At 45.6% G+C, this 16,767-nt stretch overlaps 1 protein-coding gene across 1 annotated transcript; it reads right to left on the bottom strand.

Moving 5' to 3' along the window:
• Nucleotides 1-2,366: 2,366 nt before the first annotated feature.
• LOC131652177 (upstream activation factor subunit UAF30-like) lies at nucleotides 2,367-6,672 on the bottom strand. The gene is made up of 7 exons (XM_058921966.1): nucleotides 6,102-6,672; nucleotides 4,622-4,742; nucleotides 4,275-4,449; nucleotides 3,780-3,839; nucleotides 3,644-3,706; nucleotides 3,304-3,470; nucleotides 2,367-2,678 (listed from the first exon to the last, which is right to left on the bottom strand). Exons 1-7 carry the CDS (start codon nucleotides 6,488-6,490, stop codon nucleotides 2,559-2,561), a joined length of 1,095 nt encoding a protein of 364 aa, XP_058777949.1. The 5' UTR covers nucleotides 6,491-6,672; the 3' UTR covers nucleotides 2,367-2,558.
• Nucleotides 6,673-16,767: the final 10,095 nt, after the last annotated feature.

Raw genomic sequence — 16,767 nt, 5'->3', positions numbered from 1 at the left:
TTTTCGGATACGGTAGCAACGATAATTTGTGGGGTTTGAAAGCCATTCTTAGGGGCTTCAAACTTATGACGGGATTGAAGATAAATATGTGTAAAAGCAAAATTTACGGTATTAATCTCAATGATGGAATTTCATCTATGGCTTCTTCCTTTTTAACTTGTGGAATAAGAGAAATTTCATTTAAGTTTTTGGGGGTTAAAGTTGGCGACAGTCCCATGAAGGTAGCTATATGGAGAGGTGTTATTAAGAATGTGAGTAGCAGACTATCTAAATAGAGTGCCAAGTTTCTCTCTTTAGGAAGGAGGGTGGTGCTAATCAACTCGGTTATCAGTTCGATACTGTTGTACTCTTTATCTTTAAGGCTCCCAAAAAGATGATTCAAGAGATTAGGAGATTACAAAGTAGATTTCTTTGGAGGGATGTAGATGGCAAGAGATTTAGGCATTCGGTCAGTTGGAAAAAACGTGTGCAAAGAGAAGTTTCAAGGGGGCTCGGAATTAGGGACGTGGAATGCTTCAATACGACTCTGTTATTGAAATGGAAGTGGCGTATCATAAAGGAGAAAAATGTGTTGTAGAGGAATTTGTTGAATTATAGATATATGTGTCTTAAGGCGAATATGTTTGTTAACGATAACAGAGTAATCTCAAACAAGGATTCAATTTGGTGGTGAGATCTCATTTTGATTAACGTTTGCGTAGGATCCATAGGAGTTTCTTTCTCATATCTGGTTGAGTGCAGAATTAAAAAGAGGAGACTCTTGTTCTTTCTAGTTCATTAGGTGCAATCAAGCTCTCTCGGAAGCTTATCCGGAGTTGTTCGTTGTAGCGGCAAATCCGTTCTTGATAGTAGTAGAAGCGGGGGAATGGACAGAGGGAGAATGAACTTGGATCGAAGCCAAAATTTTGCGGCCCGAAGTAGATGTTGAATTCTGGCTGGTTGCATAATTCTTTTTAATGTTGTACGACGCTGCTCTAGAGGAGGGTGAAGAAGGCAGTTTCAGTTGGGAACCTGCGACAGGCGTAAGTTTTACAGTGGGATCGTCGCGAGTGTTTTCGCAGACAGAGAAGAACAACACAATTTTAATCATGGGGTTAAGGAAGCTCTTAATTTTCTTTGGAAACTGGACACTCCTTACAATATAAGGATATTTGGTTGAAGACTTTTGTTAAATAGACTTCCTACTAAATATCAACTTTGGAGTAGAGGAATAATCGAGAACGATAGAGATACTGAATGTGTTTTTTTTGTTCTTCTGAAGTTGAAAATTCTGACCACTTATTTAATTCCTCTCATGTTACCATAAGAGTTTGGGATGAAGTCTAAAGGTGGATTGGAAGATCTTTTCTTGTAAATTATAAATTTGGAAACACTTTCTAAATATCTAAACACATGTATTGAGAGGAAGAGATATTTGAATCATCGGAGAACTATTTTTTGCAAGTGATTCATTGTGGATTTATTTGCACTTAGGCTGGTAGATCAATTTTATGTTTTAGTGTGTTTTTTAATGTGTCAGATCTTTAACTTCACAGCACAATCAATTTGCCTAATTGTTATCTGCATACTGTATCATTGGAAAATTGTTATTTCATAGCAATCACCTAATCCCTCCGTCCCACGATAAATGATTCATTTGAAATAAAATAATATTTTAAAATAAATGGCAGCATTTTAATTTTCAATACATTTTTTTCAATTTTACCTTCTAATCAATAAAAATTTCACCATTCTCAATATACGATAAAGATATTATAGTAAAAATAATATTATCTCTCTTACTTTCATACATTTTTTTAAATGGTATGAAATACTGACAACTGATTATTTGAAATTTAACTCAATAGTAAGAATATAAACCATTGTATAGTTACAAACGTGAGGAGATAGGTAGGTTTTTAGACTTAGTAGAGTAGGGATTATGGACCAAAACTCAAAGTTTCCTAGGTTTCTTTTTGTACAGCTTATTTCCGATAAATTCTTCACTCTTATCTCTGGCTTTCTATTTTTCAACCTTTTCTGGTCTAGTTCTATCATCATCTTTTATGCTCCTATTAGTACTTGTTACCGATTTCACTCCTTCCCCCTCCCAAAGCATTTTCTGTTATGTGAAAGCATCAAATATAGTTATGCTATTGCTTAGTGTGATAACCTGTATCTTTCATTGCTATGTTGTTTGATATATTTCTTTCTTACTTCTTTATTGCCATGTATTAATAATAATATCCATACTACCATCTACTATCAATAAATTCATCAGTAGAATATGGAGTCAGAAGTCTCTTCGCAGCTTCAGGAACTAAAAATATACACAGTTTTCCACTGCCAAGTAGCAAACATAATATTAAAAAACGATAAATGATAAATGGCCAAGTAACGTTAAATTCTTTGATAAAAATTCACTGAAAATCTGTCACTACACTAATTCCTATTCCCCGTGTTTGCAGACCATGCTGAAAAGATACATAAACAAGGCCTTCCAAAACTAATTTGATAAATAAACAAAATTAGCCAAATTTTCCAAGCTCACTGCATATAAATGTGCAAGCAACTCACTGCTATGTCTTTATGAAATGAGGCACCAGCAGTTTTGTAACAGTGAAGCCATTGAAGGAGTCAACATCAAAGAGTTCTTTCAACTTTTCGTCGCATATTATTTGCCTCTTGTCAGAAGGATCCTTCATAAAGCAATCAATCAAAAACTCAACTTAATTTAGCTAGCATGTAAACACAATAAGTTCAAGCTATTTGCAGCTAAAGGGTAGTTAGCAATTAGCATTTCTATGCTTATTGGGGGGAAGTTGGTGATTGACAAATGCATTGGTCAGAAAGAGTGTACAAACTTTATGATAAGAAAAAAATGGTTATGACAGATATCAAAATTGACCAAAGAAAGAATCTGAATAACATTGGTTAAATCAACTTCAACTTTTTAGTCTCTTAATTATAGCTGGTCTTACGATCTTCAGCAAATAAGAGGATTGGTCGGATTAGGTTGACAACCTAGCATGAAATAAACGTGTGCATTTGTTTTATGCTGTAATAATAGAAAAATGGAAAAGGTGGAGGGTCAACAGCCAAAAGTTGAATATTTAAACATGGGGCAGGGTTATGCATTGCCAAGTTACATCATTACCCCTCCACAGTTTCCAAATGCACCCCAACTGAATACCAACAAAATGAATAGTATTTTAATGGCTTTTCAAGCTTTAAGCATGAAATTTACCACTAATGTGCAGAAACCATCAAAGCTTTATCAAAGCAATATATATGGCTGGAGGACAATTTAGAGAAATAACAAACCTGAAGGTTGTTTCCTTTTATATAATCCCACATTCTTTTAATGACATCAGATCTTGATAATTCACTTTCTCCAAGGAACTTCGCAAGGGCATCAGATAGTTGAAGTGGAGCAAGAAAACCTTTTCCCGATCCTCCCTTCTGCCGTTTTTCCTTTCCTTTCGGCTCATCTGAATAGACGCGGGAAACATGGTATAAAAAAATTGGCTATTTTCTTTTTGTAAACATGTAGACAAGCGCAGAAAATTTACAACCATGTACCATAAGTTTCACTAAAAAGATGGTTTGGCTGTGATCAAGTAAAAAAATAGTATTAGAACATAACAAAGTTAATGAATCGTACCATCATCTTCTCTCTTTTGCTTCTTCTTCTTCTTTTCCTTTGGTGTCGACTTCACCTGGATAACTATATCAAGAGATGAAGTTCAAACAATTTTTTTCTTCTTTCTATTCAATATAACAAAGTTAATGAATCGTACCATCATCTTCTCTCTTTTGCTTCTTCTGCTTTTCCTTTGGTGTCGAATTCACCTGGATAACTATATCAAGAGATGAAGTTCAAACAATTTTTTTCTTCTTTCTATTCAATATTGCCAACAAAGAATTTACTTCAAGAATAAAACAAGGAAGCAATTATTTGCAGGATCGTCCTATAAAAGTTAACAAGTAGAATAGAAACCATATATTAAACCACTCGAGTTCTTTCAAAATGCCGTAGTATAACTATATCGCACTTGGAAGTCGACCCAAAAAACAACTAATTTGACAAGAAATCTCAAAAAGAAGATTTCAGAATAACATGATATCATAACCCCTACAATTAAATGAGGATCACAGGGAGGTATTTAAAAAAGGATTAGGGTTCGTGTCTAAAAATTTACAAAGGAAACTAACAATATAAAAGAATATCCAATGTCTTATTTTGAAATAAGAAAAAAGTAGTAAGAGGGAAGGATAAGGTTATAGGAGCATACCATCATCCGAGTCCAGCGGCCAGATATGCTTTGCCAATACTTTATTCATTTGGAACATATTGATGGAATTCACACCAAAAAGAGCACGCAGTGGTTCATCACAATTGATATTTCGCCTATTGTTTGGGTCTTGCAAATTTTTCTCCCTAATATAGGCCCACAATTGCTTAACAACCTAAGGTCACCATTATACATAGATGCTATGAGGCCAGAATCATAATCACATCATGTACTCACTTTTAAATAAATTCTGGATATTATCAACAGTCAGTATCAGAGCAGCCTATATCTATCTACAACATTTTTTTCACCAAAAAAGGGGGGGAAAGAAGAAGAAAAGATTATACCTCAGTCCTAGCCATCTCCGGTGCTCCAGTGAATTCCTGAAGTTGTGGAGACAGGCTACAAATTCTACAAAAACCATTGCCGCCTTTTTTCTTTACTACCTCATCACCTGACTTGTTAGATCTGAAGTAGAAGAAGAAACAGAAGCTTTTAAAACAAGGGTACCTCGTCCAAAGTAAATATTTACAACTATAGGTATTTGTCCATATTGGCTAGGAACAAGACTGCAACCTTTCTGCAAATGTTTTCCTCTTCAATTTTTTAAGGTAAAATAGGGTTAAAGATGAAGAGGTTAAAACATTTTTATCCTGAATGTATGAAGAGGTTAGAACATTTTTCATCCTGGATGTATGAAGACGTTAAAACATTTTTTATCCTGAATGTATCAAGGTCATTGTATGTTCGAGGAAGTCTATGGAAATAAACAAAATCAAATTTCAGCCAAATATGAAGTTCAGTTAGTAGTAAATGCAGTTGGAATAAATTATTCTTAGCAGTTTTGCTTTCTCTTTTTTTAGTTTTCTTCAAGCAATAAATTTTAACAAAATGCATTATAAGAAGAATGAAGAATCAAAATCTTAAGTTCTTAACACTTGCTGTCAAAACTTTTCATTGTGTGCTTTGGAAAATGGTTTACTCTTGAGGTCCACAACAATGTAAGTTTATATATTTTGTACTTTTGAACTAAAGACAGATATGGTTAGTGGTCAGGGTAAAGTTGCATCAGCCTTCAGAACATATTTGCCTAGCAAAATCTTGGGAGATCAACGATGTATACACATAATGACAAATATATGAAAAAGAATTACATGCTATTTTCTTTACTTATTGTTTGAAGCATGAAAAGTAGTTTAACTTGTAGTTTGGCAGAAGAGTGATTAACAGGTAAAAGAGGAATAACAGAACCAATAAGTAGTTTAGTAATGTATGAATATGAAAATATGCTACTAATACAATCTTAACAAGTGTCAATTTCAAAGCCAGAGAGGCCATAGAAATTAAATTTTGATTTGTTATTGTCTTTACCTAAGGAGAAAGCATCCATTACATAACAATAACAAGATTAAATGATTAGGTCAAGCAAAGAATAAGATGACAATGCATTAAAAAACCTAAAATTAAACACTTTTGCTGGTCTAAGAAGCATAAAAATGTACACTTTTTGTTGATGAAAACCTACAAATCAAGCAACCACATCACTAACTTCAAAAGCACCCAAATTTTAAACAAACTACCAATGGACCCCAATCACAAAACAAAGCCATGTGCTTTTGTTAATTACTCATCATCATTAAATCAATAGCATTAGAACAATCTCATTCAAACAATGGTGAATCACAACTATATAAAAAAAAATTGAAAACAAAATTGAGAAATGGCAAAGAATATAAAATGAAAGAAAATCAAATGCAACATTTTTTTGTTTTTTTCTTCAATCGAAACGAATTAGAAGGGAAAATCAATAAACAGAAACTAACTAACCGTTTTTTACTCTTCGTGTTCTTCTTCTTCTTATTCGCACTTCTGGTTCGCCTAGGTTTTTCTTCCGCCTCTTCCTCTTCCTCATTATCACCATCTTCTTTAACTTCTTCTTCTTCGTTTTCTTCCCTCGAACCAGAACCTTGGCTTGGTTCAGGTTTATCCGCGTCTTCTACTACGTCATCGTTTTGTGGTTCATCTTCTTCTTGTGGTTGGTTAACGCTTTGAAGGAACGAGTCTACCTGCTCTCGAATGAACGCTTTTCGATCAGACAAATCGATTCCGAAATCGCTCTCTAACTGACGGCGGACGGTGGTGGTTGTGGTGGTGGTGAGGTCGGAGCTACCGAGGAACTCGCGGATGCGGCCGATGAGTTCCGATTCGGATACCATATCGAACGAGTTGGGTTTTTTTTTGACTCAGTGTTGAAAGAGAAGAAATTTTCAGACTAGGGACAAAGATGGAAATAGAAATTTGTAAGGTTTTCTTGTGTTTTTCTTTCGCCTATTTCTCGTTAAGGAGTAGAAGAAGTGCAGTTACAAATTCTAAGTGCCCACACGTGCCACATATGTACTTTCTTTCTTCTATGCGTTTGTATATCCACTTTATTTTGTTTTCTCTATTTTGCCCTTATGTTTAGAATTTGGAGTAAAATTAAATTTAAATAATAAAGTGCAATATAACGGGTTCGAAAATAAAAAAAATATCTGATCTTGCTTAAAATGAAAAAGACATTTTATTCATCAAATAGTGAATTAATCACATTTGATTGGTGCGTTTTTTTAGTGAATAGAGAATATTCTTTGAGAAAAGGGGTCATGCACTGACAGTGTAAAATATTTTTACACTGTCAACCAATCATCATCATGCATCCAATTAAAGCATTATTTTATTTAAAAAGAATTTTAATGACATGGCAAATTGATGACTCTCTATTGGATGACAGTGTAAAATAATTTTACACTGTCAGTGCACTACCTTTTAACTCATATTTTTTTGATAATAGTAATGTTCTGGACTGGGCCAAGACTAGGCCCAACACCGCTTTCGGCCCAATAAGCCTCAGAGGCCCATGTATAGTTCATGGCCTTCCGACACGCCTTGCTCGGCACCAACACCGCGCTCGGCGTTCATTCTCCCCCGGACATCATCCTTGCCGAGGACCCTGCTCCGCGCAGGGCTCCTTCATATCCAATCCTCCGAATAACTCGGATCCCACGTGGCTCCTAAAAGACCGCGTCCTCCCTTGGACTTCGGAGCGGTTAACCAGGACAGAGGGCGTACACGCACCTCCGATATTTCCGCTCAGGAAACCTGGCAGTCTCCTAGTTGGGCTTGGGAATCCAACCCAATAGCGAGATCATGGCCCAGCGCTAGGGGCTATATATACCCTCTTTAACTAGAGGGTCAGGTATTCAATTCTCACTCACTCTTAGCTAGTACTTGCGCTCCTTTGCTCGTCATCTTACTTTGGCATTGGAGTACCTTGCAGGTACACCCCCCTCCTCCTCCTTCCTAGAAGATCCAGTCCGAGCAGCCTACGACGATTCTTCTGATCAGGTACGATCAGTGGCGCCGTCTGTGGGAATCTTGCTTCCCCATCTTTAAAGAACAAAGATCAAAGCTAATCATCTCCAATCGTCATGGCTGAGAACAACAACATCCCAAGCGCTGACCCTTTCCTCCTCCACGAGCTGATCGAGGAATCCTCCCGCGAGCTAGCTCATCATCGTCGGGGGGATCGTCGGCGACAAAGGTCCGGGCATGAAACCCAGGACACCCAGCTGTTGCAGGTCCTACAACAGGTCCAGAATGTCGACCATGTTCCTCCAGAAGGGCACGTTCAGAACGGTGAGCAGATCAGAACGACCAACGTGCCGGAACATGCCCAGAATGTGAATGAGACCGACCCCCGAGACGGGCAACATGCTTCCTCATTCACCCACACCTCCGAGAGGCGGAGAGCCCGTCATGGGGAAGAAGAGGAACCGCTCAACATTCCCGAGGATGCTGACCCCATCACCGTCCGCTTACTCAAAGAAATACAATTGACGAACAGCCTCCTCAGAATTCAGGATGACCGAATTCACGAACTGGAAAGACAGCGGCGACGTCGCCCTTCTCCACGGAGGCGCTACAGGTCACGCTCCTATTCCTCTTCACGCTCGCCGCCGAGAAGATACCGTCGGCGTTCCCCATCCTCTTCAAGGTCTCCCCCGAGAAGACACCGCCGCCGGAGGACTCGTTCCCGTTCTCCACACAGAAAGAACAGGAAGAACCAGAAACCTGAAACCGCTGAACAAAGAAGCCCCTCCCCCGAACAGGGCCGTCGGGGCCCCTCCAAAGCTGCGACCGGTAACAACCAAGAGGATCCCCGACGAAACAGGCACTACAATTCACCAGGACCGAGCGACGAGGAGGACTTCCGCAGCCCCTTGTCCGCCAGTATCCGGAGAGCCCGCCTCCCTCGGGGAATGGAAAAACCGCCAGTGTTGGACCAATACGACGGAACCACTGACCCCGACGACCATATCCGGAGCATCGAAGCGGTCATGGACTATCACGTCGTCCGAGGCTCGATCAAATGCCGCATTTTCCCGACCACCCTCAGGAAGGGAGCGATGAATTGGTACAGGAACCTCCCTTCGAACTCCATCCATTCTTGGACCGAGCTCAAAGAACTCTTCTTGAGCCACTTCACAGCCTCCCGACGGCAACCGAAATCGGAAGCCAATCTCGAGGCCGTAGTACAAGGACCCAACGAACCTCTTCGAGATTACCTTGAAAGATTCAACAAGGAGGCCGTCCAAGTACAGACAGAAGACTACATGAAGAGGTACATCTTGGAGCGAGGACTTCTCCCCGGCAGTGACTTCAAAAAAGCTATTAAGATTGAGAAGGTGCACTCGATGAATGACCTCCTCAACAAAGCAAAGGCATTCATCGACTTTGAGGAAGGCGAGGCAGCCGCAATCAGAGCCCCGAGGGGCAGCGGTGCCTCTCGCAACTCAAACCTCGAAGACCCGGGGTCGCGCCGAGGACAAGACAAAAGAAGGGACGACCGATCCCGAGATGTCAAAGAACGGCGAGGACCAGCAGGGCGTTTCAACGACTACACTCCTTTGAACACCTCCCGGGAGAAAATTCTGGCCGACTGCCAGAACGCCGAGTTCAAGAAATCCAACATCAGGCCCCCGAAGTCAAATCCTACAAGACCGGGGACAGACAAGTCCAAGTACTGCAAGTACCACAAAAGCCACGGACATATGACCGACGAGTGCATAAATCTCAAAGATGCCATAGAGACCCTGATCAAAGAGGGCCACCTGGCAAGATACACCAAGAAGGGAGAACCCCCCAGAAGAGGCATCCCTCGAAACTCGGACGAGGGGAACTCACCAGACAGCAGACCACTTCAAGTCGCACTGTCCGTAAGCCGACCGGAAGACTTCATCCCTTCGCTCGGCGTGACGACCGCCCTCAGCACCTGGGAACATTTCCCCACCGCTATGGTCATCTCCAACGGCGGGGACCCCGGCTCTCTCACGGTCAGTTCGGTCAAGAGAAAGTTCGACGAGCTACTCAGCGCCAATGCAGATCTCGGCCCTACTCTCCGGAAATTCCGAGGAAAGTCAGAGCCAATCACTTTCTACCTCGAAGAACTGCCCGGCGGAGCTCCAAACGCCACCATTCCCCTTCTCGTCCGAGCCAGAATGGCAAACTTCGATGTGCGACGGGTCCTGGTAGATGAAGGCAGTTCAGTCGACATTATGTACTCCCACCTCTTCCACACACTTCAGCTGGACGACTCGCACCTCACTCCCTATGTGGGTTCCGACCTCCAAGGTTTTAACGGAGCCACCACCAAACCATGGGGCTACGTCGAGCTGATTGTCACCTTCGGGGAAGGGGAAGCGTCCAGGCAAGTCAAAACCAGGTTTTTGGTAATCGATTGCAAGACATTGTACAACTGCATCATCGGGCGACCCACACTGGCCGAGCTAACCGCCGTACCCTCCACGGTCCATCTGAAGATGAAGTTTTACACGAGGACAGGGAAAGTGGCCACCATCAACGCCGACATTGAAGCCGCGAGAAGGATCTTCGATGCCTCCGTCAAAGGGCTAGAGCTGATCGCTCCTCCGACCAGCTCCAACAAAAAACCAAGAGCCGAAGACAAGCATCCTCGGGAAGATCAGCTTCCAACGGCCAACGTCAGCTCAGTCGACCTTGACGCAAGGTTTACACAGGAAGAACTGAAATCCGGGGAAGAGACACTATCAAAAGCCCCTCATCCCGTCCGGCCTGTCCCCGACGGAGACTTCGAGCTGATCCCCCTGGGAGACAACCCCGACAGAGCAGTGAAGATCGGCAAAGGCATCCCTGACCTGCCGAAGAAGCAACTCGTAGCCTGCCTTCGAGCCAATGCCGACCTGTTCGCCTGGAGCGCCGCAGAGATGCCCGGACTCGACCCTGAGGTCGCCTGTCACCACCTCTCCATCAATCCAACCGCCAAGGCCGTAGTACAACGTAGGCGTCGGCAGTCTCCCGAGAAAGCGGAGGCTGCCGAGAAAGCTGTAAAAGACCTCCTAGAGGCAAAATTTATTTCCGAGGCCAAGTATTCAACTTGGCTCTCAAATGTTGTACTTGTTAAAAAATCTAATGGAAAATGGAGAATGTGCGTTGATTATACTGATGTTAACCGGGCATGTCCAAAGGACGCCTACCCTTTACCTAATATTGATAGACTGGTCGACAACTCGGCCGGCTATAAACTGTTGTCCTTCATGGACGCTTATTCTGGTTACAACCAGATTCCCATGGCGAAATGCGACAAACAATGCACGGCTTTCATGACCGAATCGGGCAATTATTACTACAACGTAATGCCCTTCGGACTCAAAAACGCCGGAGCCACTTACCAGCGGATGATGAACAAGGTCTTCCGAGGAGAAATCGGCGACACGCTCGAGGTGTATATGGACGACATGATCGTCAAATCTCGAGAAGACTCCGACCACACGCTACATCTCGAGCGGGTTTTCGAGCAGGCCAGGTCCTGCAAGATGCGCTTCAATCCAGAGAAGTGCACCTTCGGAGTGCGGGCGGGCAAATTCCTCGGCTTCTACTTAACAGAGCGAGGAATAGAAGCCAACCCTGATAAATGCCGAGCATTCTCAGACCTCCCTACTCCCACCAACAAAAAATCCATCCAGGTGCTAAACGGAATGCTCACGGCATTATCCCGCTTCGTCGCAAAATCCGCCCAGCATGCACTTCCATTCTTTAAGCTTCTTCGGAAGGAAGCAGCTTTCGAATGGTCCGAGGAATGCGAACAAGCATTATCCCACCTCAAACAAGTGCTCTCCAAACCCCCGGTGCTATCCCGACCAGACAGCAACGAGGTTCTCTATCTCTACTTGGCCGTTTCTGGCGAGGCGGCCAGCGCGGCCCTGATCCGAGAAACGGAAGACGGGCAGAAGCCAGTGTACTTCACTAGCAAAGCCCTACAAGGACCCGAGGTCCGCTATCAACAGATAGAAAAAATCGCGCTGGCCCTAATAACGGCCGCCAGAAGACTGAGGTACTACTTCCTCGCCCACACTATCATCGTCCGGACAGACCAACCGATCAAACAGCTTCTCAGCCGACCAGATATGGCCGGAAGAATGCTGAGATGGTCCCTCGAACTGTCCGAGTTCGACATACAGTACGAGGGCAGGAAAGCGCTAAAAGCCCAAGCACTCGCCGACTTCGTGGCCGAGATGACGACGATCTCCAACTCCCCAACACCCACCGAGAATAAGTGGACCATCTACGTTGATGGCGCCTCAAGCCACGCGGGCAGCGGAGCCGGTATCATCTTGGAGAACGACGAGGGGCTCCTCATCGAAGTATCCTTAGTCCTCTCCTTCGCCACATCGAACAACCAGGCCGAGTACGAAGCCCTCCTAGCAGGCCTACGCCTTGCCAAAGACGTAGGCGCTCGGGAAGTCGTGATTTATACCGATTCACAACTGGTCGCGTCGCAAGTTAGCGGCGATTACCAGGCCAAAAACGATACACTAGCCGAGTATCTATCGCTCGTCAAAGAAAAGATGAAAGGATTCGCAAAGGCAGACGTCGCTCACATCCCTCGGGAACACAACTCGAGGGCCGACCTCCTATCCAAGCTCGCAAGCACGAGAAAGAAGGGAGGGAACAAATCGGTGATACAAGAAATCTTGTCCGACCCGAGCGTAGGCAAAAACGCGCAGGCCATACAAGTGTTTGCCATCGGAGACGACCATTGCTGGATGACTCCGGTATACAATTACCTCATGAACGACGAGCTCCCCGACGATCCAAAGGAAGCTTCAGCCATTAAAAGGAGAGCCTGCTCGTACACAGTCATCGAAAATAAACTCTATCGGCGCGGCTTCTCCATTCCCCTCCTCAAATGCATCGACGACTCGCAGGCGATGGAAGTACTGCAGGAGATCCACGAAGGGATTAACGGCCAGCATCTCGGCGGCCGGTCGCTGGCAAGGAAAGCCCTCAGAGCCGGCTACTATTGGCCGACCATGCAGCAGGACGCCAAAGAGCATGTTCAAAAATGCGACAAATGTCAGCGGCATGCCGACATGCACCTAGCTCCTCCCACCGAGCTCAAATCCCTCTCCTCTCCTTGGCCTTTTTCCACCTGGGGAATGGACCTCCTCGGCCCTTTCCCGGTCGGATCGTACCAGAATAAATATCTCGTGGTCGCCGTCGATTACTTCACGAAGTGGATAGAAGCCGAGGCGCTTGCCAAGATCACATCTCAAAACGTGCTCCGTTTCTACAAACGAAACATACTTGCCCGGTTCGGGGTCCCCCAGGCCATAATCACCGACAATGGCACCCAGTTCACTGACAAAAGATTCCAAGAGTTTGTGGCCAAGCTCGGCACGAAGCAGCACTTCACCTCAGTCGAGCACCCTCAGACGAACGGGCAGGCCGAGGCAGCCAACCGAGTCATCCTCCGAGGATTAAAGAGAAGACTCGGCGAAGCCAAAAAAGCCTGGGTCGAGGAACTACATAGTGTACTCTGGGCGTACAGGACGACACCCCATTCGAGCACAGGCGAAACTCCTTTCCGACTAACCTACGGCACCGAAGCCGTAATTCCCGTAGAAGTCCGAGAGCCTTCTCGGCGCACCGAATTCCCCCTCGAGGAAGAACTTAACGACGAGGCCATGAGGGAAGAACTCGATATGGTAGAAGAGATTCGAGCAGGGTCAGCCCTCCGAGAAGCTAAACTAAAACAGCAAATAGCTCTTCGCCATAACGCCAAAGTTATAAAGCGCGAATTTGAAATCGGCGCCCTGGTACTTCGCAGAAACATGAAAGACTCGCGCGAAGGCAAGCTAGCCCCAAACTGGGAAGGCCCGTACCGAGTTTATGACAAAACCGAGAACGGCGCCTACTACCTCGAGAATCTTCTCGGCGAAAAACTTGCTCGACCCTGGAATGCTGAAAAACTCAGACGTTATTACAGTTAAACATAAGCTAAAACGCCCGGCCTCTAACCCAAACTCGGGCAACGGACGGGCACGGATCCACGTCGTCAGTACGGACGTGAGTGTTCCACGACAGCAACGATCGGTTCCTCTCATCGGATAGATGGACCGACCCCTCGGCGGATTCTACACCTAGACCCCCCGTGGAAGTACCTGCATGGCAGAACCCCAGCTCGCGATGGGATCGTTCACGCCGCGAACGCTTGCCCGCAACCGCGGTCTCGCGCTCGCTAAAAGCGCATACCCGCTCTGCGCACCCGGCCCGTACTCAACACGCCCGGGCAATCAATCTAGGTCGAGCATAGCCCACAAAACCAATAATATCACAAGTATACTGGTGACTCTCCGGCATGTCCGAGCATAAGTCATCAGTCACCTAGAACAACCGCAAATACTCTAAGTATAGAGGAAATACCTCGTCATACAAGCACGGCAGGAATGTTATCAAATAGAACAAACATACAGTGATAACGCCGAAAGTAAAAATAAACAGATATAAGCAAGCAGAATTGTAAGACATTAAAATTGCCGACCAACTTGGCCGGCGATGTCAAAGGTTACAATCATTACCGGGCACGCAGGCCCCAAAAATTATCCGGGCATAGCCCAACAAAAAGAATGGCACGCAGGCCGAGAAAAACGGACACGCAGGCCCGGAACTACACTTCCTACTCTTCGCTCCCCGGGGACTCAGGCACCAACACGCCATCTACGATCCTCGAAGAGAGCCCGACATTATCCTCCTTCAAACCAGGGTTCAGAAGCCTCAGCTGGTTAAGAGCACGCTCGAAACCGACGTCGGCCATGTCGGCCAGGCTTATTTTCAGGTTTTCTATCTTCTCCGCAAACTCAGCCCTAGACTTCAGAGCTGCCACATCCGGCGACTCGTCAGCCGAGGGAGCCCATTCGAGTCGAAGGTCAGCCAGCTTCTTCTTCTCAGCCGCGACCTCCGCATCTTTCTGCTTCAGGGCCGCGTCGACCTTCTTCCTCAACTCCTTGCGCTCGACCTCCATGGTCTTCACCTTGTCCTCGGCCACCTTCTTAGCCGCCTCGGCCTCCTTCAGGGCCTCGGTCGAGCCCGAACCTCCACTAGCCAACACTTGGGCCATCTCCAAGACCCTCACCACGGCGGCACTGTCGCACGCCAACTGTTTCTGAAGGGACGGGGGATCCATATCACTGATCCGACGAGCTTCATCCGGTGAGGTAGCCAAGGGGAACTTCTCAAAATAGCCTCCATCCTTGTAGCAAGAAGGCAACACGAAGGCGCGCCCGGGACCTAGGTTCGACTGGTCTGGACGTCCCCCCTCGGAAGCACGAGGTCTCTTGGGTAACCTCTCGTCGACATGAATCTTGTGAGGAGAGCCTGCCGAGCCTGAGTTCTCTCCAGCTCCGGTACCCTGGTTCTTCTTCTTCTGATTCTTCCTCGCATCCAATGCCTGTTTCAGGATATTATCCTCCTTCTCCGGCATAGCCTCTGCAAAGAAAAAATAAACGAGTTAGCAAAATACCGGACAGAGATCACAAAGCAAGGGTAATGGACACAACCTAACAACGCCCAGGTCTCCTCGGGAGTCCGACAAGCTAGCAAAGCCTTAGTATTAATAGGCCGCTGCTCCGTGATCGGCACCCCGTCCTCGTTCAATATGGGATCTCCATTCCTCGTCACCCAACGAGACAGGGTAAAGCTATCTACGTATTTGCAGAGGACCGAGTACGACTCCCGGTCTTGATCATCCAAGTCATCGTCCTCCCAAGCGTAGTATTTCGGAGGAGACGCAAAATGACCCTTCCACCAGAAAAATGGAAACGTTGTGCAGAACTCCCTTACTTCCTGCCCATGTTCATCCCTTACTATCTCCCCCTCGGCATCCCGCTCGGCCACCATATCCGACACCGAAGAATAGGCCATTGGACTTAGGGGGCGGACAACGAAGTATCGATCCTTAAAACCCTTCACGGAGTCAGTATACATTCCGAAGAGTTTACGCTCGGCGTTCCTGAACGAAACCCAGCTGTACCGCCCGTTTGACGCCTGCCGTTGAACACGAAAAACACCTTCCGAACAACGCAGACGTTGCACCTATACCCAAATACTCACAAACAATCTCGAATGCCCGCATAAAGGCAAAGGCATTCGGATGAATTTGGGACGGTGCCAGAGATAGAAACGCCATGACTGAAACCTGAAAATCAGAGAAGGGTAACCGGAAGCCGAGCTCCCTGAACACGTACTCGTACATCGCAAATCCGTCCCCGGCAAACCGAGAGCACACGCGTTCGTCTGGAGACGGGCAACCTATTTGATAATTGGGCGGATCTCCTTCCCCCAGGACCTCAATTTCTGTAAACGCCCCATCCAGAGACGCGGTATACCGAGAAACAACAGACAGAGCCTCCTCGGCTATCCAATCGGGCGCAACGGTATGTTCATAACTGAATAACGGCATAGGAGAAACCCCTCCCTCGGCATTCGAACCAGGGGATCCCGTGTGAACGCTTTCGGCCGCGGGAGTGCCATCTTCCTCAATAATTTCGACGTCGGAACTAGTTGCCGTCGAGCTGTCGGAATCACTGGTCGTCGAGTCGGTGTCCGAGACAGTTCCTGAGGTAGCGCTCGAATCTGATTCACCTGCACGCAGAAGGGAGAAGTGAATTCGATGGTCTATCAAATCCACCCTTCCACCGCAAGGCAAGCGAAAGGGTAGAGCAGGAGCAGCAGAGCCCCCGGCCAAACCCCATCGAGGAACAACACTCGTCAGCCGAGGACTCACAGATGACACGACAACCGGAAAGCTTATCTTAAGCAGTTTAACGCCAACGTGCTCCGGCCTACCAACCCACGCTGACCCCCGGGCATCGCTTAGATAACCCGGGGAGGATGACGTTGGCGAAGACCTCGGAAGCGAAACACAAATTCTATGAAAAATAGTAAAGCAACGACAGGCTAAACGAACTTACTTGCAGACATGATATAGATGGCCGGGGAGAATCCTTCGCTAAGCAACGATCTTGATATGACGAACGAGCTGGGAAATTATTCTCCGAGGAACCCTTGATCGAAGCCGAGCAGATAAATAGAGAAAGGAAAACTCCCTTATGAGAGAATTCGCCCCCTTTTATAGGAA

Source organism: Vicia villosa, linkage group LG2 (genome assembly GCF_029867415.1).
Source record: "Vicia villosa cultivar HV-30 ecotype Madison, WI linkage group LG2, Vvil1.0, whole genome shotgun sequence".
NCBI classification, from domain to species: domain Eukaryota; kingdom Viridiplantae; phylum Streptophyta; class Magnoliopsida; order Fabales; family Fabaceae; genus Vicia; species Vicia villosa.
This window is presented reverse-complemented; position numbering and strand designations above follow the sequence as displayed.

Bases quoted from the DNA above. Each gene is read 5' to 3' on its own strand.
- LOC131652177 (XM_058921966.1), bottom strand. From the start codon at position 6,490: ATGGTATCCGAATCGGAACTCATCGGCCGCATCCGCGAGTTCCTCGGT. The intron at 4,450-4,621 runs GTATAATCTTTT...TGGTGACCTTAG, and splicing joins CGGAGATGGCTAGGACTGAG to GTTGTTAAGCAATTGTGGGC. The intron at 2,679-3,303 runs GTTTGTTATTTC...TGCTTTATGAAG, and splicing joins TAAAAGGAAACAACCTTCAG to GATCCTTCTGACAAGAGGCA.